At 44.2% G+C, this 26768-nt stretch overlaps 1 protein-coding gene across 1 annotated transcript in view; it reads left to right on the forward strand.

Annotated features, from left to right (window-relative positions):
* Positions 1-26768, forward strand: part of LOXHD1 (lipoxygenase homology PLAT domains 1) — a 79708-nt gene that overhangs the window by 2635 nt on the left and 50305 nt on the right. Inside the window, exons 2-13 of the mRNA XM_005490126.4 lie at positions 993-1281; positions 1825-1979; positions 3345-3478; positions 4373-4521; positions 5695-5799; positions 6522-6650; positions 7400-7564; positions 11905-12086; positions 17135-17251; positions 21677-21839; positions 24609-24763; positions 25541-25750. Of these exons, the coding sequence (XP_005490183.3) occupies positions 993-1281; positions 1825-1979; positions 3345-3478; positions 4373-4521; positions 5695-5799; positions 6522-6650; positions 7400-7564; positions 11905-12086; positions 17135-17251; positions 21677-21839; positions 24609-24763; positions 25541-25750 (1953 nt within the window). The remainder of the gene's footprint in view (positions 1-992; positions 1282-1824; positions 1980-3344; positions 3479-4372; positions 4522-5694; positions 5800-6521; positions 6651-7399; positions 7565-11904; positions 12087-17134; positions 17252-21676; positions 21840-24608; positions 24764-25540; positions 25751-26768) is intronic.

Here is a 26768-nt window from a genome sequence, read left to right on the forward strand (position 1 = left end):
CAGTAAATCTAAGAGTAAATCCGTGTTAGGATAGATACATTCTTTATGTCAGGACAGCGGGATCAATTTCAGTTTTCTGATAAGCATCTTGTGTGCAATTGATTTTGTTTTAATCTACAAAACGCTTCTAGACTAAAACCTTACATGCCAAGCGCCAGATTTCAGCCTGAAGCAAATGTTTGCAAGTTTTATAACATAAACACTGCATAACAGCATTAGCAATCATCAGAAACAAGTCATGGGCTGTTGAAGGATTGTGTGGAGTAAAATCTTCTATCCAACTTCATTAGGTAGTAATCCAGACAGATAATCTAAACCAAGAAGGTTTTGTGTCTGCTATGCTGACTAGAGGGATGTAAATCTTCTTACTGATCAACCTTCTGCCACTGAAGCACTGTAACCACCAGTGATTGTATCCTCTCTGCTCACCAGAACAGTGAGGAAATACTTCTCTAATTTTGCAGATGAGAAGGAGGGAGAAGGGCACTCCAAACCCACAGTCTGTGTCAGAGATCGTGTTATATGAGTTAACTGCCTTTTCACTACACCATTATTGCTTCTTGCTGGGTTCATATCCTGTGCTGAGTATGAAAGGCATCTTATTATTAATTTTCAAAATGCCTCATGCGCTGAGAATCTGTAAAAACCTGGTGTGGTATTATCATATATTCATCTTTAGCGACAACACAGAGACAATACAGGTAAGGAGAGCAATGAGGAAGTAGGGAGCCCAATAAATATGGATTTAGCTCCTCTCCTCACCATGGCTGCTCTGAATGTCTCCAGCTTAATCCGTTCAGATGAGATTTGTTGATGGGAAGTATGAAATAGTAAAGCAGGATGGAAAGTGTAAACTTGCATTAGGAAATTGATTTTGTCCTTGCTTAGATATTTTGTGTGACGGAGGCCGTGCTTCTCCTTTTTAAGAATGCGCTTTATGAAATTAAGATTGTCTTCTATCCCTCTGGGTGCTGACTTTCCCTGGGTGGCAGAGAGAGGCTGCAGATGTTGGCAAGATTTACAAGATCCGGATAGGCCACGACGGGACAGGCATTGGGGATGGCTGGTTCCTGGAGAGCGTCACACTGAAGCGCCTGGCCGCCAAAACAAAGGACTCTGATGAAGACACAAAGAAGAAGTCTGATGAGGAGAATGAGGAGACCAAGGAGGGAGAAGGAATGGATGTCTATACGTTTGTGGCACACCGCTGGCTGGCTAAGGATGAAGGGGATAAGGAGCTCGTGGTGGAGCTGGTGCCTGATGAAGAATCTGACCTGGAGGGTAAATAAATACCACAGGAAATCTGTAAGCATGTCTGTGTGTCTGTGTGTGTGTGTGTGTGTGGGTGGGTGGGTGTGTGTATCCATCCAGCCTCTCCATGAAGGATGATAACCACACTTGGCAGGACCATTTATCCCCCAAAACAACCCCGCTGCCCCAGGCATGCACTGGATCTGTGGTGGGTCAGGCTAGGGAGGAAGAGCATGGTGGGTAAACTAAGGCAGAGCACGGAAGAGACAGCCTGAAATTGGAATATCCTAAAGGACTTCCACAGGATTCATCAAAGGTCATCTGGATCAACAGTCCCAGAAGGTCCCACTGCAACTGAGGGTTTAGCAAGATGTAATTGCTCTTAGGGCCAAGGAGAGGGGCTTGGAGGAAGGCAGAGCTGCTCATGTTTTAATATAGATCCAAGAAACTTCAGGCAAACTCTTTCTTTGCTGGCATTTCAGGGGTTACATACTTTTGTGGTGAGCCACAGGTTTGATGAAATATGGCCATTTCTGGGGTTTTTCTGACCTGCCTTTGCTATTTTACTTGCAGAAAATACGTATGAAGTCCGCGTCCTCACTGGGACTATGTGGGGGGCTGGGACAGATGCTAATGTCTTCCTGAGCATCTATGGCATGGAAAGAGGAGACACGGGTGAGCGCCAGCTGAAAAGGTCAAATAACCTCAACAAGTTTGAGAAAGGACAGGTAATGCATGAACTCCACTCACTCAAGCGAGAAGGAGCCTGGCAGGGCTCTCTTGGTTGATGTGCTGGCCGTTCAATACACTTTCTTCTCACTTCTTTCAAAAATGCTTTATTTCTGAAATGTATTATATAAAGCAAAATGCCTCAAAACATTTTACAGGGGATATTCATTTGAATACTAAGCTGAACACCAATTCCATGTTGGAGCCACTTTCTGCGTCTGCTTCCTATAAGCATTCTGGTAATAATGCTTCCTTTTAGGAATACTTAAAACTTACAAACTTTGAATTAATGTTGGAGAGTATTTTTGGGGAAGTTCAAGCATGTAGATATTTAGATGCAAAAACTATTCTAAATGTTCTACCCAACCGGCCAGGGAATAAAAGCAATATTACACAGTGTGCTGTAGTTACATTATAATCCAATCCAATTAAACATCATCTCTTGTATGTTGAGTATTTGCTATAAAAAGTTTATGAACAATTAACAAAAATCTACTGTTGTAGCCAGGAGTTTTTCAAGGAGTAATTCTGAAGAACAAAAAATTATAGAAACAAAAAACAGCTGTGGAAAACTTGCAACCACAAAAAAAAAAGAGCCCTAAGGTTGTTAAATAAGCTGTTAGCCGTGATTTATGAGCTTGGCACTGGTGAAACTGCAACCTGCACATGGTTCTTCATTCAGTGGGAAGAGCTCCAAGCTGCAAATGTAATGCTCCTTACTCTGGGGAGTACAAACCCAAAGTCTACCAACATATTAATCACATTAAGATGTTTAAACTGTTATGATAACAAGGGCCATCCTGTCACACTAACACAGTTAATAAATGATCCTCTTGGTTGTGGTAAATGACAAAAGGAAGAAATTCTGAAACATCTGAAATAAAGCATATGGGCTGTATTTTGGGGCTGTCCCATGCAGAGCCAGGAGTTGGACTCAGTGATCCTTGTGGATCCCTTCCAACTGTGGATATTGGAAGATTCTACACAGAGGTGAGCAGGAGAATTTCCATGGAGTCAACATGGTTTTTGTCTGGTTCCAGATTCAATCTGTGGGAAAATGCTAAGCCTGAAAGGAATGATATTTTGCAGAGAGGAGTTAAACTTACAGGAAGCTGAAAATGGGATGAGGTAAAGAGAGGAAGGGGGGAGCAGCTCCATGGCTGTTACTGCCTTGTAGGAGCCAAACATGAGTGTGTTAATGGGAGACCTCAGAGCTCTGTAGTTATTTTCGTACACCCACACAAAGAGTACAAAGAGAACTTACAAATAGCTATGTTTTATTGGCAAAAAAGGATGATTACCCTTGGCCATTTCTTTCCTCCTTTCTTGGAAACACAGCCATTTGCCTCTTGCCTCCTGTGCAGGTAGACGTGTTCACCATCAAAGCCATCGACCTGGGCGAGCTGAAGAAGCTGCGGATCCGCCATGATAACACTGGTACCAGACCCAGCTGGTTCCTGGAGAGGGTGGAGATTACTGACCTCAAGGAGAGCACCACGTGAGGAGCCTGTTGTGCCCTTTCATGGGGTTGAAAAAGGGGCTGTGTTCTCAGGGGCCTGCAAAGCCATGGGGAGGCAGAGGAGATGCAGGAGGGCCTTGTTGGAGCACCTCAGCGAATGGCCATCCTTTGGGAGCCTCGTGGGCCCAGAGTATGGGGCCATTCTGGGGTTCCCATGGTGTGGTTTGCTGTCCCAGCACCTCTGTAATTTGGGAACCAGCTGTGTTTGGAAGGCAGCCTCAGCTTTTTTCTGTTTCTCCTCATGGGATGGGCTCATCTCTCCTTCCTAGAGAAGAGGCTGCACTCAAGCTTTTCCCTTCTAGGCCTCACTTTGGAAGTGTCTGAGTTTTATTTGCCCTTTCTACTTAATGCAAAGATCTGGGCCAAAAGCAAATTCTGATCTAAGCAAGCTCTCATGATTTCCACAGACAGCTGGATGAGCAAAGAACAGGCTGTTCAAAACATGAAATATAGGCTTGCCTTCAAGCTGGAACTTGCTGGAAATCACACGCTCAAAAATTGCACAATGCTCTGATGGGTGGGACCACTCTTCAGGACAAGATGGGTTCAGTCTTCATAAACATAAAATGCCTGGGAGTCTGGAGGTCCTTCAAGTTACTGAACTCTTTCTGGGAGTGAAATTAAAATGAATCAACCATGTGGGGCTGGCAGCCCAGAAACAGCACTTAGCAGTATGTGCTCCCTAACCTATTTATGGATTCAGCTCCCACAACACCAGATCTCAAGGATGAAAACACATGTATTGCTCAGCCTTGAGTAATCTTGTTGGGGTTTTTTGTTTTTTCCTTCAAGTAGCCTCTGATCTGTGCTTGTTTATATTTTTAAAGCCTGTGAAGTCCTGTGTAAGCACCGGGTGCTGCTGTCATTTTGTAGGTATTACTTTCCATGCCAGCGGTGGTTGGCAGTGGAGGAAGATGACGGTCAGATTGCCAGGGAGCTGGTCCCAGTGGATGAAGCATTTGTAAAGAAAGATTCGGAAAATGAGGGCCAGTCTCCTGCAACTTTGGGCCTGGAACAGAAAGGTGCAATGTATATGTTGGCCTTGAATTTCTTCCAGTGTGGGGTTGGAAAGAAATCAGGTTGTTAGTCCTGCTGAGGGCATTAGCAGTGAGCAGCAGCAGTTACTCACTGTGCTGGGAGTAATTTTGCCCCAAAATGAAATTTTCAGTCTTGAATGAAGTGTCAAGTGCATGTCAGACTGTGAGGAGTGGACCCTCCTCAGTTTTAGTTGCTTCAATCATCTTGCAAGATTGGACCCCAAGTGAAAAAGCTTGGAAGATGGGTAATAGGTTCAGTCCTTGTTTTTGAGCTGAAATGCATATTGGTTGCTAATATCTAAGGAATAAATCTCATTTATTTCACATCATGGACTGTAATGGTTAAATGTTCCAACATAAAACTGAGCAGAGAGGAAACATACCCAGAGAAAGAGAAGGAACCTAAATTTGTCTCATTCTCCATCTTGCTGCTTGTGTCTGTTGTCCTCCAAAACAACTTTGCCTCATTTGTATATAAATTTGCATTGTAACCACAGAGCAGTGACACATTCCTGGGTCACTGAGACACACTCAGCAAGCTGCTGAGTGCCCAGCATTTTAACTTATTTCTTTTGGAAAAATATGTCCAGCTAGGGAGTAAGCATTCCATTTTGGAAATCTTAAGGTTATAGTAGCTGAGTGAACACCATATTAGACTTTTCCATGAGATTTTTTTTATTAAGATGATGGTGCAGTAGAAACATCCCTACTATTGCTGTTCTGAAAGGTGTTCTTGTGAATATGAACTGTATGTGTCAGAGTACACACTTTCCAGTACGTGTTATATGCACATGTATTATTTGATGCAAATGAAATAAAGGGGGGGGTAGGTGGATTTTTTAATTTAAATATTGCAGTCAGAGGCAGCTTTGAGGAGGGTTAGAGGTTCCCAGGAAGCAAATTGGAAGGCTTGAGCACGTTTCTTATCTGTAGATATGCATGCAATGTGCTGAGTGACTGGGGCAGTAGAAAATTCTGGAACCAGACAACCCAGCTCACCTCAAGGGCTACCAGAGCATAGGACAGGAATTAGAGATTACAGCATGGCTGTGATCAGTCAAAACAAAACTCAAACCAAGCACACATTAATGCAAGGAAGAGTAGAGTTAACTCCTGGTTGGACATCACACTCTTAAATTAAGATATTTTATCTGGCAGCTAAATCCACTACATACTCAGTGAAAGTGAAAACAGGGGACAAGAAGAATGCTGGGACGGATGCCAACGTTTTCATCATACTCTATGGAAGTAAAGATGATACAGGTATGGCTTCAAATGATGGAAAAGGAAAGCAGCTCTCTGTCTGACACCTGAAAAGACAGGTCATGGTTTCTTTTCATTTCCCCAATACCCATTTCTCACTCCTTTTAGAGTGACTTTGTGTTCTCGCAGTCGGTGCTCACGTCGTGGTAACTTGGAGCACAGCACCAGCTGCTGTAAATCACTGCCAAGCTTTGCGATGCTGATTTGCACCAGCTGCTAGTCTAAAGGTTTTAATTTCAATTATAGAAACAGCACAGTTGACTGGGACTACATTATTGAGCAGTGAATGCACTGGATGATTTGCTTTCCTCAGCAATGAATCAGCATGCTCCTGAAACCCAACCCTCCTCTGCCTCTTTGAGTGGCCCAGAAGTATTTAATCAGCTGATGAGCAAATCCTCTTGGAAGCAGCTGAGCTGTGTGTGCAGCGGCTGGGATGCCTGTGAGAGTGACAGGGAACTGATGGGTAACACTGATTTCTTTAGCTGCGAGCACAGCACGACAACATCGTCCCTGTTGCACTGCCAGAGGATCATTCAAGGAAGGAATTCTGTATATTTTGGGTGTTGATACAGACTTGGGCTCAGAGGGAGGGACAAAGCTCAGATCTTGAGATGAAAAGCCAATTTTTGCATTTCAGCCCCTTCCCTCATCCCACTGTTGACATTCCCAGAGGAATTGTTTCACATGCTGAACAATGTCCTTTTGCATCGCCACAACAGGGATAGTCAGCCTAAAGGCCTCAAAGTTTAACAAGAACAAATTTGAGCGTGGGAAGGTAGATGAGTTTACAGTGGAGTCTGTGGACATTGGAGACCTGAAAAAAATCAAGATAGGCCATGACAATAAAGGTAAGATAATCTGCTCTGTAATGCAGTGTTTCTAGTGCACAGAGTGCGTTGCTGTATAAAATAACCTGCCTCCAAGACCCCAAATGTAATTTACCTTTTGGTGACAGATCCTTGCTGTCACTTCGGCTGCTGCTGCTACTAACTTTGCTGCTGATTCCATTCCCATGTGACATTAGGAGCTCAGTGGTGCCAACTTGCAGCTTTGCATCCTCTCCCTCTGCAAGTCTTTATAGTTCTACAGCCACATCTTTAGTGAGATTTCACAGATACCACCAAACCCCATATTTTTTTTTTTTTTATTGCATGGGACCCATAGGCTTGTTTCACTTCTTTATTAAGTTTTTGGTGGTATTTTGATCATAAAGTCTTGGCTGCTTTTTAGACAGAATTCTGTGTATCTGCTACAAACAAGGAAGGCAGTGGAGCTATGCATGGATCTCTTCCCCTATGGGTCATTAAATGACAGGTTTATTGATAACTGCTCTGTATTATTACAGAGGCCAATTGATAAAAGTGATGCAGTAATTAGCATTTCCACGTGCACATCTTTAGCCTGACACTTATAGAAATGTGAAGCATTTTACCTCAATCCTGGGCAATTTCATCCAGTGATCTTTAAGCCATATATTCTACATTCCCTTTGGCAAGAGACAGAAAGATTTATTTCTCGGCGGTCTGGCGTGCAGTGATTCATTTGCTGTTGTCTGCAAAGGCTTGGTGGGTTATTCACTGTTATCTTTGCACCACAGGTAATTCAACTGGCTGGTTTCTGGAATGGGTGGAGATTGATGCCCCATCCCTGGGACAGTGCCTCAAGTTTCCCTGTGGCCGCTGGCTGGATAAATCTGAGGATGATGGAGCCATTGAGAGAATCATCTTCCCTGCAGAACTGCAGACAGTGGAGTACATCCCATGTGAGGAGAATGCCATTTCCCCAGGATACACCCATCATTACAGAAGATTAAAATCTCACTATCTCATGCAGTTTTATAGGTTTCACCTCTCCCTCGAACTGGCTTTGGGAAATTTAAAAGTAGATCTCATGCCAGCTATTCAAATTACTACAAGAAGGTTCCACTGGGTGCTCTAGATTAACATTTACTGCGTTTTCCAAATCAGAGAATAATTAGAAGACATGTGGATGTGGATGATTGTCTTTTTCTTCCTATTTCCCCATCCCCTCCAAGTCCTCTGCTCATTCCAAGCTGTCTTTCTTGTCTCCAGTTTCCCTTTGATCTTGCTCCATTCTAATATTGCCATTTCTGGTGCCAAAGCAGACACTGTGGTCTTGCTTCCAAGCCTCAGTTCTTCCAGTGCCTTTGGCATTGCACACCCCTCTCTTGCTGAAAGACCCTCTTCCAGAGTTTCTTTAGTGTGGTGCTTTTCTAAAAGTATTGCACCAGTCGCCTTTTTTAGTGTTCTCCAATTTTTCCTTACTCTTCACTCCCCTCCAAATTAATTTTTTGGGTAAACATTACCCCTACTCACCTCCTTCTGAGTATAAACTCGAGTCTGCTATGGCAACTCAAACTCTTTCGTTCTGGAAACTTCTTTTCCTGCTTGCAGAATACTGAGCATCAGATACCATGGTTTTCTTGAAATAAATGAAATATTTTGCTTACTTTTTAGCCCTCTCCCTTCTCAATGCTCCCCTTTCTTAAGCATCTTTGACAGTGTGCAGAGTTCAGCCCTGGGACTGTGTTTGACTTGTCCCTCTCTGATCTGCTTCATTTCAAGTGGCTGATGAATTTTGCTCACCGTCAGGGTGCTGTCAGAACTGCCTTTTCCTAACATTGGGTTGGCCGCCACAATGATGAGGGATGAGGTCTGACACCTGGGAGTTGATTGCCTGACAGGTTCTTCCCTGGTCATTCATAAGAAGAGCTAAAATATTTCACACCGAGGCAGTTTCCCCTCTCATCTCCAGTGTATGCACTGAAGGTATCAAAAGCTTTATTGCCTGCAGTTCTTTATCTAGATATCAAAATTTAGAGCTGTCCAAACTCCCTTTCTCTGCCTCAGTTTCCTTTTTCACAAGTAGTTGTAGGAATAACCACAAGGAAGGCCATCAGCTGTTTTGCCTCATTCTTTTTCATTATGAAAACAGAGGCTCATGTTGAAGGTCCCTCCCATGTTCAGATCCCTGCACCCTGCAGCCTGTAAGTTGAAATAATTTCTTCTCTGAAGATCTGCCATTGTCATGTCTTTGTGCTTCGCCTATTCTTTGATCAAGGCATTTTTATTTCTCATGTCTAACCTTCTTTATCCAAACTCTCTGGAGCAGAAGAAAGGGTTCCCTTTGCTCCCTTCTGCACTTTTGTCAGTCCAATGGAAGACAAAGTAAATTCACAGAATTGAAAGGGACCTTAAAGATCATCCAGTGCCACTCCCTGCCATGGGCAGGGACACCTCCCACTGTCCCAGGCTGCTCCAAGCCCCATCCAGCCTGGCCTTGGGCACTGCCAGGGATCCAGGGGCAGCCACAGCTGCTCTGGGCACCCTGGGCCAGGGCCTGCCCACCCTCCCAGCCAGCAATTCCTCATTCCCAATGGGCCAAAATCTGTCCCTGCCCTCTGGCCCTGGCAGCCATTGCCTGGGTGCTGTCCCTGCCTGCCTTGTCCCCAGGGGCTGTGCAGCTCTCCTGGAGCCCCTGCAGGCCCTGGCAGGGGCTCTGAGGTGTCCCTGGAGCTTCTCTGGTGCAGCTGAACAGTCCCAGCTGTGCCAGGCTGGCTCCAGAGCTCAAGCTCTTGGAGCATCTCCATGGTCTCCTCTGGACTCCCTCCAGCAGCTCCAGGTCTTCTTTAGGCTGGGCACCCAGAGCTGCATGCAGTATTCCATTTCTTTGTATCAGAAAAAATAAACTGATTAGTAGATGCAGTGATACTTTTTATAGGAGTAACTGTACCTCAGAGACTCAATACATGCATCTCTTCTGTTTTTTTCCACGTTATCCCCATCAATACATCTTTTAATGCAGATGTTGACTATATAATTTATTAATACTGAATATTTTAATTATGTTGGAGCTTCTGGCACACTGTGCCTTTGAGCACATAGTTCGTGTTATCCTGATTTTTGTCAGCAGTCCACATCCAGCCTTTGGAAGCAGTCAGGCCTCTCTGGCAAACATTTTGCACCAGGCCCGCTGTCAGCTTAGGCTTTTTCACCATTTGAACCATCCCCACTGTGCTGTTTACTACATTCTGGTTTCCTAGCAATTAACCTGTGGGTTTCAGTTTGCCAGAGGTAACTAAACTGGCTTGATTTGTTTTATGATGACTCGTGCCAGAATTGTTTCACGATGAAAACATGTCATCCACAGTCCAATTAAAATCATCCCTGTGGGGATACAGCTTTAAAAGTGCCATGTAAATGAATTGGGCATCTGACAGCTGAAAGTTGTGCTGTTGGTGACCTTGTTAGGGCGCTGCTTTGCTGATTCAGTTCTAAGCTGATGTTAATATTCAAGCAACAAGAGCAAGTGCTACAGCCTTCAGCAGAGAGGATAATTTTTAATTCATAATGCATAGTGTGTGATTTTTGGTATGCAGGATTTTTTTCCCCCTCTTCTTACATTCTGGAGAAACTATTCCAGTTTACTTGCAGCACAGCAGAGCAGATTTCATTGGGTTGGGCAGGAAGAATATTGAGTATCTCCAGGCTGACTCTCTGTAGAAGAAAACTTCTTCATCTGTGGCCTCCTGAGAGCTGTATTTAGAGAGCCTGAGCTTTTAATGGATGATTAGTGTCTTATATGGATAATCAGAGTTACTCCAACAGTAATAGAGGTGGTGCTGAGAGACTTCTCCCTACCCTAACAGAGATGCTGACTCTGAAACACAGTTCAAGCTGCTGTAATGTAAAGATCAAATACTACTGAAGATGTGGCAGAGTAGGAGGGTGAGAATGACAAGCAGCTGACAAGACTGTAGTGAGGGATGGGAAAGAATGGAAGTTGTTTAGGGATGCATGGGAGAGAGATGGCCAGGAGCATATCGTGGCAGAATCCTGGTGTTGAAGGCTGTGCCTGTGGGTAGTGGGACTGAGGGAAAGCCTCTTCCTGAGGCAGGAGAGGTCCCTGCAGAGCTGTTCAGTGATGCCCAAGCCTTACCTGGTGTTTTGATTTCAGAAAGGATTTAAAGGAGTTTGGGACAGGACACAGTTTGGGACAGGACACAGTTTGGGACAGGATACAGTTTGGCACACCTGACACCACATGTGCTCATGAAAGTGGTCTGAACTGCCATCATGGTTATTTGGTCATGGATATGGGGAGTGATTCAGCTAATCCCAAGGAAAGTGCCTTCACTTCTTGATTAAGTGTTTCTGCACTTTATTGCTGACATCTGGAGATGCACACACTTGTCTGATATTTCTTACTCTGTGAGCTGAACACCATCTCACCTTGAAAACTGAGGATACATTCAGCAAGCCCATAGCAGAGCCAGGAGCAGAGCCCCTGTTCCTATATCCCTGGGTCAGCCTCATTCCTGAGCAAGTCTGAGTCATACTCCAGCAGGACTCAGGACTGAGAAGCTGTGAAGATAGAAGAGAACAAAAGGAGGCAGCACATCCTGAGGTCATGGGACATTCTGGAGAAACTACAGGAAAAGAATAGGGGAGTATTTATGGTCTTGAACATTACTGTTCTGCATTCACCATGGTTCTGAGTTGTAATTTAACCTGTTTGCCTCAGAGTTTCAGGGAGGGTGGTACCAAGTGAAAAATGGAACAGAGGAATTATTAACTTCCTTGTGATGGATTTTTGTCATGTGTTTAGTAATGGAAATATTAGGCATTTTTTATCAATAAGACTATCCTGAATATTTTTCACTGCCTCCAGTTGTCTTAACTTCATCCATCTTCTTAAATGCTCAACAATTTGCAAATTCATGTTTTGCTTTAACTCTTGAGCTGTTGAAATAAATCTTGTTTCAGTAACTTTGGATGGCAAGTATACTGAATGTCGTATGTTTAACCTAAAAACTCATTACATCAACTCATATCAAGGTCAATTTGCTTTATAAAGAAAAGGAACTTCCTTATGAAAGGAAATTCCTTTGTATTCTCATAGGACAGACCAACTTGATAATTTAGCTGACCACAAGTGTGTGACTGGTACCCTCTCCTCTTTCACTGTTGAGATTTATAACTCATTTTTTGTTTCACTAATATTTTTTTCCTTAGGGGCATTTCTATGCTGGCTCCTAACTCCTTTTGGCTTGTTTCTGTTTTCTGTCATTTCCTAAACCAGTTGTTCCTTACGAGATCACAGTGTACACCAGTGATATTTTTGGAGCTGGCACGGATGCAGATGTCTTCATTGTTCTTTATGGAAGTGATGGGATTTGCACTCAGCAAAAATCCCTGTGCCTCAACAAGAGAGAGCAAAGGATGTATTTTGAAAGGAATTCAGTGAATCAGTTCATCGTGGAGGTAAGATTGAAGCTTGGGGGCATTGGGGAGCATGCAGTGGTCAGGAATAGACACCCTTAGTCCTCTCTATTCTTGTACTGTGAAACCATCAAATTTATCTAATCAACAGAAAGTGCTTTAATAATGCCTGAGATGAGCCTTGCAAAGATGTGGGAGGTCACAAAATGAGGAAGGTCATGTCAGCCCCTGCCCCTCCCTCCTCCTCACCTCCACTGGCACCAAGGATGCATTTCCAGGCTGGGGAAGGGCCAGAGGCCGTTTCCAAAATGACAGTGAGAGTGGAAATCCTGACCAGGATGTGTCACCACTGCTCTGCTCCTCACTGGTCTCACCCAGCTCGGTCACTGCTGCTCTGCTCTGGGCTGGGGCAGCCTCACCTCGAGTGCTGAGGGCACTTTTGGGTGTCACGGTATAAAAAAAGTCATTAAGCTGTTAGAGAGCATCCAAAGAAAGCCACAGGGAGGTGATGGGCCTTGAGGGGAAGCTGTGTGAGGAGCAGCTGAGGGCACTGGGTCTGCTCAGCTGGAGAAGAGGAGATTGAGAGGAGAATCCACCACAATTCAAATTTCCTCATGAGGGGAAGAGGAAGGGCAGACACTGATCCCTGCACTGTCATGGGCAGACAGGACTGAGGAAACAGCATGAAGGGGAGATTTAGGTTGCGTATCAGGGAAAGGCTCTCCCCCAGAGGGTGCTGGCACTGCCCAGGCTCCCCAGGGATGGGCCCTGGGGCTGCCAGAGCTCCAGGAGAGTTTGGTCAATGATCCCAGGGATGCCCAGGGTGGGATTGTTGGGGGTCTGTGCAGGGCAGGAGCTCGACTGATGATCATTGTGGGTCCCTGTGATTCTGTGATTCTCTTGCAGTTTGCAATACTTAAAAGCATAACGCTTTTCCTTCTGTATCCTCAGGCAGAGAAATCATTTCTTTGCTGTAGACAATGTGATTTTTTAATACCCAGGCTAACTTTTTGAAAGATCTTACCAAGTATTTCCTGAAGTGTTTGCACAACTGTATGCAAATAGTAAACAAGTGCACATCAAAGAGTGAGCTCATTTACATCTACAGTGTTAAGCAATTCCTATTCACAGTATATTCCTATTGCTGAGGATTTGTAAGAGGCAAAAAACACAGCCAGACCTGCTGTGGCTTATCCTGTTGATGCTGCTCCCTTCCCTTCCCTTCCCTTCCCTTCCCTTCCCTTCCCTTCCCTTCCCTTCCCTTCCCTTCCCTTCCCTTCCCTTCCCTTCCCTTCCCTTCCCTTCCCTTCCCTTCCCTTCCCTTCCCTTCCCTTCCCTTCCCTTCCCTTCCCTTCCCTTCCCTTCCCTTCCCTTCCCTTCCCTTCCCTTCCCTTCCCCTCCCCCTTGCTATAGCACCAACACTGACTTCACAGAGGCTTTTACATCTTCTTTCTATTTTGAGTCTGGTTTGTTTTTGTAATTGAAGGGAAATTTTAAACCAATTTTTAAAATACTTGCAGCCCACATTGTTGTTGCATGTCATGAATCATAAAATAAATCCCCAGTGTGATTCCTTTAAAACAAAGAATAAGACTTATTTCAGTGGAGTTTCCATACTATTTTTCATAGCAGAGGTTGCATTAATCCATAGGTATAAATCTTAAACCGAGTGTTCTGCTTAAGTCTTTATTACATAAGATTTATTTCAATTTTGGTGGAATCTGAAGCATCAGTACTTTTCTTAGATTAAGTGAGAGAAAATGCAGTGTGTTCTACCGATTTATAACATCACATTAACCTGTCCCCAAATTTCATTCTCACTTCACCAGTTCCTCTTTCTGCAGGAGACGGGAACAAAGCAAAATATATTTTTCTTTCACCTGCTTGTGTAGGGCCATAATTTGGAGTTCAACAGACCTTGAAAACAATTTGGGGGGTTTCAGAAAACACAAACTGGGAATTGTCTGTTTGCTTTGTGGTTCTACCTCCCTCTATCATTTTGTATTTTGCAAAAGAGGCATGAAAGATTAGAGACTGCTCTTTGCTATGCTTCCAAGTGATGATTTGCTGGAGATGCCTAGAGCAGGGCAAAGCCCACTTCTTTAACATGGATCTTGACTGCTCAAGCATCATTTTATTGCTACGTATTGATTAAAAGTCTCAGTGAAAGATGAGTATTTGGACAGGACAAAAGAGGAAAAATAATTTTTCCCTAATGTATACTTGTGTGTATGTGTGTGAGTTTTAGAAATGAGTTTGGATAGTTTAATTATTTTGTGGTGAATCTTGTGCTGTCTGAAGATGGAGCAGGGCTGCTGGAGTCAAACCCAGTTTGTTCAGAGTGTGGATTCCTTGGGTAGTGCAGACCTACTGACCTATGGAGCCTTCTAAAACCACTGCTGTCTTTGCTTCTGTATGGCTGGGTGAGAAGGGAGCAGTCTCCAGTGATGGAAATGGATATGCTCCATTTTCTATCCAAGAAAATCAGCCTCTGAAGCCCCAAGGACAGAAGGACAGCTCAGTGTTCTACATGCAAAGGTCTGAAGCCAGCCTTGGGTATTTGAAGGCCAGCTACACAAAAGTTTGCACTGGAATAACCAAAAGCTAATACTTAGGAGCAAATTTCAATTTTTCCTGTTTAAGCCTTTGAAAGGGAAGTGAGTTAAAAGTAATGCACTAGTAACAAATTACTCAATTAATAAGGTGAGGCATAAAAACCCTGTATCAACTTCATAAGATAATCAACCTGATTTATACCTGTTGGCTTTCTCAGAATGGCACTGGGATTCTCTGGCAGAAGAGGAGAGATAATATAAAATGCCAGGCTGTTTGTAGAGTACTTCAACCTCAAAGTTATTCTTCCAGTATTAAAAGAATACACACAAGTGTTTAAAAAAGAAAGTGATTTAAAAATAGTAGTTTAAGATGCAGCTGCATTCCAGTTTCATAGAATCACAGAATCAATTAGGCTGGAAAAGACTTCTGAGATCATCAGGTCTGGCCTGGTCACCAGAACAGAGCACTGAGGGCCACATCCCCTCATTCCTTTAATGCCTTCAGGGACAGTGGCTATACCACCTCCCTGGGCAGATCATTTCAATGTCTAATCATCCTTTCTGTGACAAATTTCTTCCAAATGTCCAAACTAAACCTCCCCACAGCCTAGGACTGTGTCCTCGTCCTGTCCCTGTTCCCTGGAGCACAGCCCTGTTCCCCGGCTGTCCCCTCCTGTCAGGAGCTGTGCAGAGCCACAAGGGCCCCCTGAGCCTCCTTTGCTCCAGGCTCAGCCCCTTCCCAGCTCCCTCAGCCTCTCCTGAGGCTCCAGCTCCCTCCCCAGCTCCGTTCCCTGCCCTGGACTGTGGTATTGCACTAAATAGTTACTTAGTTGTTTGCACTGAGTGTTGGGAAAATATGTTATTGGGTCACGTGGATGGTATATTCCCCCTCACATGGTTCCTCCCTCACCCCCCTGGTCTCTGTACCCCTGGTGGTCTGCCCCCCAGGGATGGTCCCTCCCCTCTCCCCTCCCCAGTGTTATCCCATCGCTCCAGCCCCTCAGTGTCCTTGTTGAATTGAGGGATCCAGAGCTGGACACAGCACTCGAGGTGCTGCCTCACCAGTGCCAAGTACAGGGACAATTTCCAAGCCTTCATTCCCACTCATGCAGAGAAGCCTGAGATGAAGGATTGCTGCTGTGCAGCCAGACCTTTCTCATATGGTGGGTAATTTGTCCAGAGCAAGGTTCTCTCCATTTTGGAGCAGAAGTCCAGGGAAAACTTTTAGCCAAAATGCAAATTAGGGCATAACTCCAGGGGAGGCCATGGAGATGCTGCCAGGGCTGGAGCCCCTCTGCTCTGGAGCCAGCCTGGCACAGCTGGGGCTGCTCAGCTGCACAACAGAAGCCCCAGGGACACCTCAGAGCCCCTGCCAGGGCCTAAAAGGGACTTAATAAAAGAGGGTGAGGGGCTTTTTATATAGGCAGATAGAACAAAGGTCAGTGGTATTAAACTGACAGAGGGCAGGGTTAGATGGAATATTGGGAAGGAATTCTGCCCTGTGAGGGTGATGGAGCCCTGGCACAGGTTTTGCAGAGAAGCTGTGGTTGCTCCATCCCTGGAAGTGTTCAAGGATATGGTTTGGAACCCCCTGGTCTAATGGAAGGTGTCCCTGCCCATGGCAGGAGGGGGGAACTGACTGATCTTTATGGTCCTTTTGCACCAAACCTATTCTAGGATTTTACTTTATAATTCTACAATATATCAGCACTAACATTTTCTCCCCTGGAACTTCAAACAGCCTGGAAAAATATGAAATAAGGTAGAGAAGTGGTGTCTGAAAAGCCACCAGTTGTTCATGCTCCAATATTTCCCTTTTTAAAATTTTTGGGGGTTCTGCTTGTTTGGTTTTGTCTCAGGTTCTTTGTGTTGCTGAAATGGCTCCTGAGTATTAAAGAGTCTTTTTTCCCAGCCCCGTGACCAAAGAAGAAGTCAGGATTCCTCAGCTCTGGTTCTCAAGGTTGCTTATTTTCTCTTATTTAATACATTCTCTTTCTGACCAGCTGAGGTCTGTCCAGCAGGTTGGGTTGAGACCCAGTGACAACCCTTGGGGTGGTGTTAGCATTTTATACTAAAAACTACTTTATTTACAATAATTTTCCAATACCTATAGCATATGTTAGACACTCTGTTTCTACTCTAAACCAATCCAGAAGTGTCACCATCCCAGCAGAAGATGAAGGACAAGAAGAAGAAGGAGAAAGACTGGACATGCCCAGATTCCTCTATCTTGCCTCTTGAACCCCTGTTCTGAAAAACCCAAATTGTACTTTTTCACCCTGTGATAAATTAACTATCATTCTACTCAAACCCTTGTGGCTTGTAACTCTTCACACAAGGTTGGTAATTGTTTCCATGGGTTAAAATCAAAGGCACAGGTGTTTTTGACTCTGTGCCAAGGTCTCTGAGCCCCCTGGGCAGGGTCTCAAGCAGTCAGAGGAATGTCCTGGGTTCTGACAGTTTTGGTCCTTGTTAATTTATTTGTTTGTTTGTTTGTTTGTTTGTCTGTTTGTTTGTTTGTTTGTTTCTCTGCAGCTGGAGGACGTTGGTGACATTATTGAAAAGATCCGCATCGGACACAACGGCGGAGGGCTGAACTCGGGGTGGCACTTGGACCGTGTGACAATCCGGAGGCTGCTGCCAAACGGGAAGGTAGGCTCTGAAATCCCTGCACATCCCCAGGAGCCACCACTTCCATCTCCCAGATTGCATCTCCTGTGTACAAAGTGTGATTAACAGTGAAAAACTGCTCCCTGAAGAGAAATGCGCACTAAACTTGCTGGAGCCTGGGGATCTGGGGACAACAAACGCGTGTTTTGTTCTTCAAATGTTGATGATAAGGCTCTGAAATAATTACTTTTTTTGAGACTTCGTGTTTTCATGCGTACTTCTGTTTTCAGGGATCACAGGGAAGGGAGCGGAAAGTGGGCGTAGTATTTTAAAATAAAAAGTGTTGTTGCCAAACACGGACAAGGAACAATTTTTTCAGTCCCTTAATCCTGGAAGAAAGAAATGCTAGGAGCCAGTACAGTTAAGGCAAGCAAAATGCCTCTCAGTGCAAATCTCTGAATCATGTTAAAAAATCAAGTTAGATTATAGGATTTTCTGCTGTTCATGTGAAGAAGACTAACACAATTCAGTCAGATTGGTCACCTTGGTCCTGTCCATGTAAGAAAGTGTCTCTCAGCCCTGCTTTCAGATGCTGGCTATAGCAGCAGGGATGAATCTGGCTCTGGGGAGGTTCAAAAGAAAATCACCTCTTCAGGGCCAGCTCAGAATTGCAGCGGTAGCTGCATTGTAGAAGACCTGGACTCTTTCCTCTTATTCCAAAGGGATGTCAGCTTTTATCTCCCCTCAGGTCTGCGCACTCCTCAGGTGACTCCTAATGCCAAGATCAGTCATGGTGATCCCACTTCTCATCTTGCTTCCTCCTTCAAAATTTGCAGGATATGTTTTATTCTCTTTGCTACACAATCAGCTCACAGGTCTTCTTCCTTGAACCCTCCTCACCATAGAATTGTTTCTGGGATTGTTTAGGTTGAAAAAGAGCTCCAAGACCATCGAGTCCAACCATTCCCCCAGCACTGCCAAGTCCACCACTGACCCATGTCCCCAAGTGCCACATCCACATGGCTTTTAAATCTACAGGAATGGGGACTTTTCTACTGCCCTGGGCAGCTCTGCCAGGGCTGGACAACCCTTTCTGGGAAGAAATTTTTCCCAATATCCAGTGTAAATCTTCCCTGGTGCACCTTGAGGCTGTTTCTTCTCCTCCAGTCCCTTGATCCTCATGAGCAGAGCCTGATCTCCACCTGGCTCCAACCTCCTGTCAGGGAGTTGTGCAGAGTGAGAAAATCCCTCTTCTCCCGTTTCCATCCTCCTGGACAAGCTTCTTCACAAGCCAATACCCTCGGATTGCTCCTCTTTATCACCTTTTTGACAGTCTGACATTATCAGATTCTGTGTATTGCCTAACCCTTGCTTGGGTTAATGAACAGGTATGCGGTGTTTTCAGAGATATTGTTGTTGGCCACAAGCTGGAGAAGATAAAGAGGGGGGCACCCAAATGTGTGGAAACCAAGGGAAAAGAGATTCCTGGGCTGCCTCTTTCTGCACTGGCCTTAAACTGAGCACTTTGGGAAGTGCCTGAGAGCTCTGTCTTGGGTGCTCCTCAACCTGACGAGAGAGGGTCCTGGGGCTGCACCCCCTCCTCAGCCACTGCAGTAGCCCTGAGGGGCAGGTGGGGAGGAACCTGAGGAGGGAGGAAGGGAGGAAAGCCCTGAACGACTTGGGAATGGAGAGATTCACAATTCTACTGATCTTTTGATTATGGCATGGCAAAAAAAAAAGAAGAAAGCAGGAGCGCTGCATGATGCCGCTGATCAGCCGCAGGATATTATGACCTGCCACAGGATAGCAATATGCTGCCAGTGCTTCTAAAAGCTCTGCTACCTGATTAGACTGCTAAGATGTGTCTAGATGTATCTGTAGAGCTGCAAAAGAAAAAATGAGGTCAGTAACTTTTCAGATTAAATTGAAAGCACTTGGGTAGGAAACTGGGATTGTTGCGTGCTGAAAAAACCATCTTGGCATGCCAATTATAGTTGATAATTATATTTCATTTGTTACAACTTGGAGAAGAGGAGAAGCATTGACTTTTAGCACAGTATCTTACCCTCCTTCTAGCTTAGGTCAGACTCAGACTCTAACAGTTAAATTCTGTTCAGGGCTGCAAGAGAATTTTACTGTTGGTAATATAAACCAGGGCACTTTACATTGCTTAACTATTAATACAATCACTAACAGGGAAACCCCAATAAAAACCGCGGCAGTGGCATGGTGATTATCAATAATGAGACAATTAACTCTTGCAGTAAGTGCACATTATGCCCCACTGTGCTGTCGCTCCAGTCCCTAGATATCTTGTTACCAAATAAACAGTGTTTGCATCAACGGCCCATACAGCCAGCAGTATGAATGTTCAGGAGCTGTTGAAATCTTCAGTGAGAAATGCGACTGAAGTGGGATCTCTATCAGGAGGAGAGAGTTTCAGCACTGAAGCATCGTTCTGGAAAGCCCTCTCTTCCCAGCCTGCAGGTGTGGAGATAAGCACTGTTCATCAGCACGGCGTACAGTCAGATAATACAGGTGAAGTGGTCAGACAGCCAGTGCAGAAACGAGGAGGCAGGAATTATTAGGTACTGCATCCTGCTTGTGTAGCACAAATAACACTTGAAAGTAAAAGATGTGAAATCACCTGAAGTGCTGCCAGTTTCCTTTGACACCATTTTGTATGCCACGCTCCAAACATCCTCCTGGAGTTAAACATCTCTGTCTGGGGTTAAACCGCAGCGCTGCGGGGAGCGGCAGAGGGGAGGAGAAATGGGCTTTCATTAACAGCAGAGGATTTGGGCTGTGTGCACTCCAAGTGTGATTCTGCTGCAGTCACACGAGCCCCTTGGAGGGGCTCTGCTCCCACAGACTGGCATCTCTGGGTGGTGACACTGTGACCTGCTCACTCCAGGCTGGCTGTGATCAGAGTGCTCATCTGCTCCTGTGTGCACAAGCTGTTCCTCCCCACTGATGGTGTCAGCGAGGGCAGGACCTGCAGTTCCAGGCTGTAGCACACAGTCACAACAATGTTCAGGACTGCTACAGTGAGATCTATTCCCTTCCATTGCTGTGTATTAATATTTAATATTTAAATAGAGAAAGTAGTGAAGAAAGGGCCCTGTATTGGCTTGGTAAGTAATCACAGCAGGGTAATTAAGGTGGAAATTATTCATAAAGAGTGTCTACAAGAGAGCTGGAGAGGGATTTTGGACAAGAGATGGAGGGACAGGATAAGGGAAAATGGCTTCAGATTGACAGAGAGCAGGATATTAGATATTAGAAATAAATTCTTGACTGTGAGGGTGGGGAGACCCAGGTTTCTCAGAGAAGCTGTGGCTGCCACTGGATCCCTGGGAATGTCCAAGGACAGGCTGGTCAGGGCTTGGAGCACCCTGGGACAGTGGAATGTGTCCCTGCCCATGACAGGGGCCTTGGAACCAGATATCTTTAAGGTCCCCTCCAGCCCAAAACGACCCCTCTGGGATGCTGTTAACCTTCACTGGCATGCTATATATGAAAGTGATGCCACACAGTATTCTGGAAAGAGCAGAAAGTCCCTGTGAAGGGTAAGAGATAAATTATGAGCTTGTCAGTAAAGAAAAGGACTTTTTTTTCTGTATTTATTTACTGTGAGATTAAAACTAACTTCCTTATTTTTTTTTTTTTTTTTTTTGTTCAGACTTGTGGCCTCTGTGTCTTGCATGGTGCCTCATGCTCCTCTCTTCATGGAGTCTTAGCCTGGGGTGCCCAGCAGAAAAGCTGCCTGCATCTTGGCATCTTAAGGGAGGCCTTATGGGAGTCTGCTCTTAATGAATAGTCTGGGATTAATTTTGTTTACCAAGTGGAAAACACATGTTCTATTGTTTTCGTCTGTTTGATGATATAAATCATATTTGTTTCCACCAAAGTGAAGTCAAAACAAAAGATCAAAAATTAAATCATTATTTTTCTCCTCTTATTGCATGTATGGGAATTGCCTGGAACCCAGCTTGAGTGACTGAATTACAGGCAAAATCATGAAGTATTGAGCTCAGGGAAAAAAAAAAAGAAAAAAGAAAAAGCCCTACTAGCTTCAAAGAAAATGCTGCCTGAATAAGGGTTGAAGAGGAATTGCAGAGTCTCAGTAAAGCAGAGCTTCAGCAGGAATGGTGCAGTCCTGGTTAGGAATTTACAAGTTTCAATACTTGGAAGGGCAGAGATCTGCTGGATCATGCAGCCACTCTCACACACCCACTGGGAATCCTGTTTTCTGCTGCATGCTCAGTGCTTCTTCTGAGAGCCCTCAGATGTCCTCCCTCTGTAGGAAATGCATTTCTGTGCCCTCTTTTAGGTCTGTCTCTACACACTCGTGCACACATATATGAGTTGAAAATCCTTGCCTGCCTGTCAGAGTGTTTTCAAAGGGAAATGCTAACGTGTGTTCATGTTGTTTTGAAGAGATTTCCTCTGTCATGTTTACTCCAGGGCTCGGAAACTGTCACATTTCCATGTGAAAGATGGCTTGCAAAGTCTGAAGATGATGGTGAGACTGTCAGGGAACTGGTGCCATCTGATATCTTTACTGAAAAGCTCCTGAAGGATGGGACACTCAAGCAGATAGAAGAAGAAGTTGAAGAACCTTTAGAAGGTAATATAATCCTAGGAGTAGGTAAGGATGACTTGTCTGATTTTTGAAGGAAAACATTTGGATGTGTGGTTCAGTGCCATGCTGGTACCACTGTTCTCTTTCCCTTCCTGTTCTTTACCTCTCTCACACCTGGGGCACTTCTGTGCAATAATGTCATTATTTTCCTCTGGGACTTTTAAGAGTCCTTCCACACCCATAATTTCCATGTCTCCTCTGATGCCTAACAAAATTCTTGTCTTCCAGGATGTGTTAACCTCTCTTCATTCATTTGCCCAGCTTCACCTGTCCCGTGCACTCTGCCTCTTCCTTTCCCATCCTATGAGTCTAATTAATGCTCCTCTTTCCTCCAAAAGTTGTATTGCCTGCTGCCCTTCAGGTACACATGCATAACCTTTAAAGCCTGGATCACTGCAGCCACCTTCACCTCATTAAAGTGCCTCCCAGGAGGAGAAAAAATTCTTGTTCAGCTCTGAGTTTATCATACAAAGTGGTGACATTTGGTGTTTGGCTTTACTGGTAGCTGAAGCAAATGAAAAAGAACTGAAATTTCACCCCTAAGCCATCATATGGCCAGCTGCTTGTACCTCTTTTTCCTCTAGAAAAAGATTCTCCTTTTCTCACCCAGAGCTCATTATGTCCTTGAGAGAGGTCATGGACTTCCTCATCCTGAGCAGAGCTAAAGGAATTCAGCTGCCATTTTCGTTCTTGCCTCTTGCATCTGGAAACAAGATGATTCAACTGAGAAAATAAGTTCTGTCACTGCTTCTTTTCTTTCAGAGTCTGACTTGCATTTGCTGTAGAACATTGTCAGGGTGGAATTAATGTGGATTGTTTTCCATTGCCAAGGGAAGAGGTGCTTTGCTGGAAGGAAGACTGGTGTCCTTCTTCCTGGTAGCTTATGGGAGATTTCTTTTCCTGCAGTTTCCCTACAAACTAAGTGGGAAAGACTAAGTTTTCCCATTTAGTAATTGATTTTAAAATTGTCTTTAAAATCAGTTGTCTTTAATTGATTTTAAAGACAATTTTAAAAGCAATAACTAAGTGGTAAAACTGGCAGGGGTGGCCCAGAGTAGTGGTGGATGGCCCATTCCTGGAAACATTTGAGCTCAGGTTGGAGGAGGCTCTGATAAACCAGGTTTATTCCCTGTGGAGGGTGTCACTACCCATGGCAGGTGGGTTGGGCAAGGTGGCCTTTAAAGGTCTCTTCCAACCCAAACAAATTGATGATTCAATGATCCTATGATATCTAGGTGCCTGCATGACATTTTCCTTAATTTGTTAATTTCTGTTGCTTTACCTTGGATCAGTTACCATTTGTTAATTAACCTACGTGACTCACTTTTCCTTCTGAAGGCAAAGCCTTGAAACAAGTTTTACAATCTACGGAATAGAATGTTTGAATTGTTGAAAGTTTCTTCTGGCATGGAGCTAGGGCTAAGTTTGGGAACTTCTGCTTTAGATATGAAATATCTGGGACAAGGATTAAATCTTCTGCATGTCTGTGAGTCCTCATACATCTTGGGCAGCGACACGGTGTAAATGACACTGATGGAAAATCAGCTCGTGGTATTCTGAGGATCATCTTTTTTTAATAATACACTGTGTTTTAGTCCTCAAGGTCTCTAGAACTAGCAAGCAAAGGCCAAGGAGGGATGCATTGACTAATTAGACAATCTGCATTGCTTCCTTCATTACTAAATTAGCAGCTGCCTCTCTAATATGGAGCTGGAACTCTGTAGGACAAATGTGAGGAGGCAAACCAGAAAATCCAGCACTGCACATAGTCCTGGTGGATGTTCTCAGGTGGTGACTCTGATCCATTTCTCAGAGAAATCAATGGAAATCTTTCATGGATGACGAAGCAGAATAGGGTCTGTCTTACTGTGAAAGAAGAAAAAGAAAATATAGCAATTTTCTTCAACACTGTTAACGTACACAGAATCCTAACTAAGACTTTGTGCCTCTTGCTCATTTACATTGCCCTGGGATTTGCAGGGAGGCATTCTCCATGGCTCATATGCCACCAGGGTAATCAGAGACTTGTACAGACCCTCACTGTTTTCCTGGAGAGGATGCTTTCAGTAACTGTTTGTTTTCCCCATATAACTGGGAGAAGAGTAGCAAAATAAAAATAGGAGTATTTAACGGGTTTAGTAAAGCACATTACTAAAGGCATGATGAGGTTTTATTGTCTCATCATTGAGCAAGCTAAAGAGAAAGGGTACTTAAACAGCACAGCTCCAGCCCTTCCTTAATTAAATACTCTCTCAGCAAAAGGACCCAGAAACCTGTTCTCTGTCTGTATGGGGAATTTGTAGAGATACATGCCATTAACTCCTGTGGTAATTGCACATCTGAATTCCCAGTCTTTGTTTATGGAAGATGGAGTATTAAGGATTCACAGCTCTGAGTGGCTTGTTCTCAGATCTGTGTCCCTGGAGCCTCTGTGTGAGAAGGTGCTGAGCTCCCTCACCTCTATCGACTTCCCATCCCGTAATGGCCATAATGATTCTTTGCATTTTTAACCATGAGCTGTGTGATCAAAGCAACATACAGGCATTGATTAGCTGGAGAAAGGGAAAGTCAGCAAATAGCCCATGGATTCTCCAGTCTGTGGATTGGAGACCTCAAAGAAAAACCACATGGGGTTTAATACCTCTGCAAGTGACAAGCAGAAAACCTGGGGAACATTTTCTTAGGTAAATTCAGTGTCTAGCAAGGATCTTAATATTTCATCTGACCAGAAACCGTCTCTGTTTCTTTCTGCAGTTCACACCTACAAGATCAGCGTGTTCACTGGGGATATCTACGGTGCTGGGACAGATGCCAATGTCTTCCTAAATATCTACGGAGACATGGGGGACATGGGGGAGAGAAAACTCAGCAAATCCGAAACAAACTTCAACAAGTTTGAAAGAGGACAGGTACAAATGTGAAGGGTTAATGACACTTTCTCAGTCTTCAATCTGTCAAGTCAGTGACTGCCTTTATAGGCTGAGTTTTCCTATGAGGGATGAATTGATTGATTCCATTTACCACATTCATTACCTCTTAAAATGCTTTGTATGGATTGTCAGCTGGGTATTACAGCTGACAGGCACTGCAGCAAACAGGCAGATGTTCCTATGAAGTCACTGATGGACAAATTATGAGCTTGGTCATGGAAACTGGCTGGAGCTGTGAGCTGCAGATTCCCACAGTCCCTGTGCCACTGACTTGCATGTACACAGTACATGCTGGAATTCACCACAAAACTTATTAAATTGATGGGACTTAAACTTCAGCTGTATCTGGGAAAGTAACACCAAAAGTGATGTCCTGTGGCCATCCCATGGGTCGCTTGGATAAAATGGTGGCAAGGATTGACTTATCTGGATTGTTCATGCAACTCTAACTAGATTAGAAAGGGAAGTCTACTTAAAAATCTCCCAGGATTTCAATATTCTAACTGGTTGTAAAAGTGGTGCTTCTTGCAGCTCCCCTCCTAGCAGAAGCAGGCTTTAAAGCATTTCCCTGAAGAACAGTTTTAGCTTACAGATATGCCTCAGTAGGCTTCTGCAAAGCTTTTAGCCAAATGCCATCCAGCAATATGGAATTTAAACATATGTGTTCTGTAGCCTCCCTTTTTTTGCCTTTTTTTCCAGTAGATGATCTGTTGAGAGTTTTGTTAACAGAATCCACTGCTCTTGAACACCCTGCAGGAGGACACGTTCACAATACAGGCTGTGGACCTTGGCATCATATACAAGATCAAGATTCGCCATGACAATAGCATGATCAGCCCTGACTGGTTTCTGGAGAAAGTGGAGATCCTGGATGAAACCACAGAGGAGTCATTTGTTTTCCTGTGCGAGCGCTGGCTCTCTAAAAAGAAAGAGGACAAAAAGATAGAGCGGACACTTTATGAACAGGTACAGTTATGGCTCACAGCAGATTCCATAAAAAATAAAACTCCCATAAAAATAAAATTCTTGAATATCTGGTGGAAGTCCAAGGCAGCTCATTAGGGACTCAGAGGGCTTTTGGCTTATCCAAAATGAATTTCTGGTTTTCAGACGAGAAAGTCTGAAAGTAAGGCCACTCTCAGCCCATTATCTCTAGCTCTGTAATTTGCAATTTCAGCAGAAAAATCACGGAGTGTAAGTGGAACCCTTGAGATGAGAGTTCACTACCTTGCTGATACACAGCATTTCCCTGCTGCTGTCCTTGCCATGCCCACAAAGCACGTGATTAGTGGGTCTCACTATTCAAAGTCCTCCAGCCAGAGTGGTGGGTCCATTCACTTCATCCTCACTTGGACTGGGTGTTTATTTCTTTTCAGATCCCCATTCCACCACTGCCTGACATAAAAGCCAGGTCCCTCTGCTACCACTCAAAGCACCAAATGTTTTTTAGTGAAGTGTCCTTTCTACTTGCACGCTCTCCATTGCTTCTCAGCCTAGTGCAGCTAATTGGAATTCGAGGTACATGCTCTAATTAAAATTAGCAAACAAGATTAATAGACTTCTCTTACTTCTATACAGTGAGACATAATAAAGCAACTGATTATAAGTTCATTTTATTTAAGGAGTCCACTTTGCCAAGTACGCTGTAAGTGACAGTTACCACTAAAGTGATCATCAATGGAATTGTCCTGGACTCATCCTGAAGGCAGCAGAGTGGATGTAAGAGGAGTTACACCATAGATGAGTGTTGCCTTATGCTGCCTCATAAAACTGCAGCACCCAACCCTGTCAGTGCTTCTGGACAGCCTTACCCTGTTGCTTCTATCAATTCATAATGAGGAAAAACTAATCACTCAATTTTTTTTTAATTATTTGACAGTGTGCCTCACACTGTCAAGTAATTATTTGACATTAACCTCACATCTATTTTTTTCAAAAGCCTCACATTTATTGGACAATGATGCCAAATGCATTGTCAGTAACT

The sequence above is a fragment of the Zonotrichia albicollis genome, chromosome Z, assembly GCF_047830755.1.
Source record: "Zonotrichia albicollis isolate bZonAlb1 chromosome Z, bZonAlb1.hap1, whole genome shotgun sequence".
Lineage (NCBI taxonomy): Eukaryota > Metazoa > Chordata > Aves > Passeriformes > Passerellidae > Zonotrichia > Zonotrichia albicollis.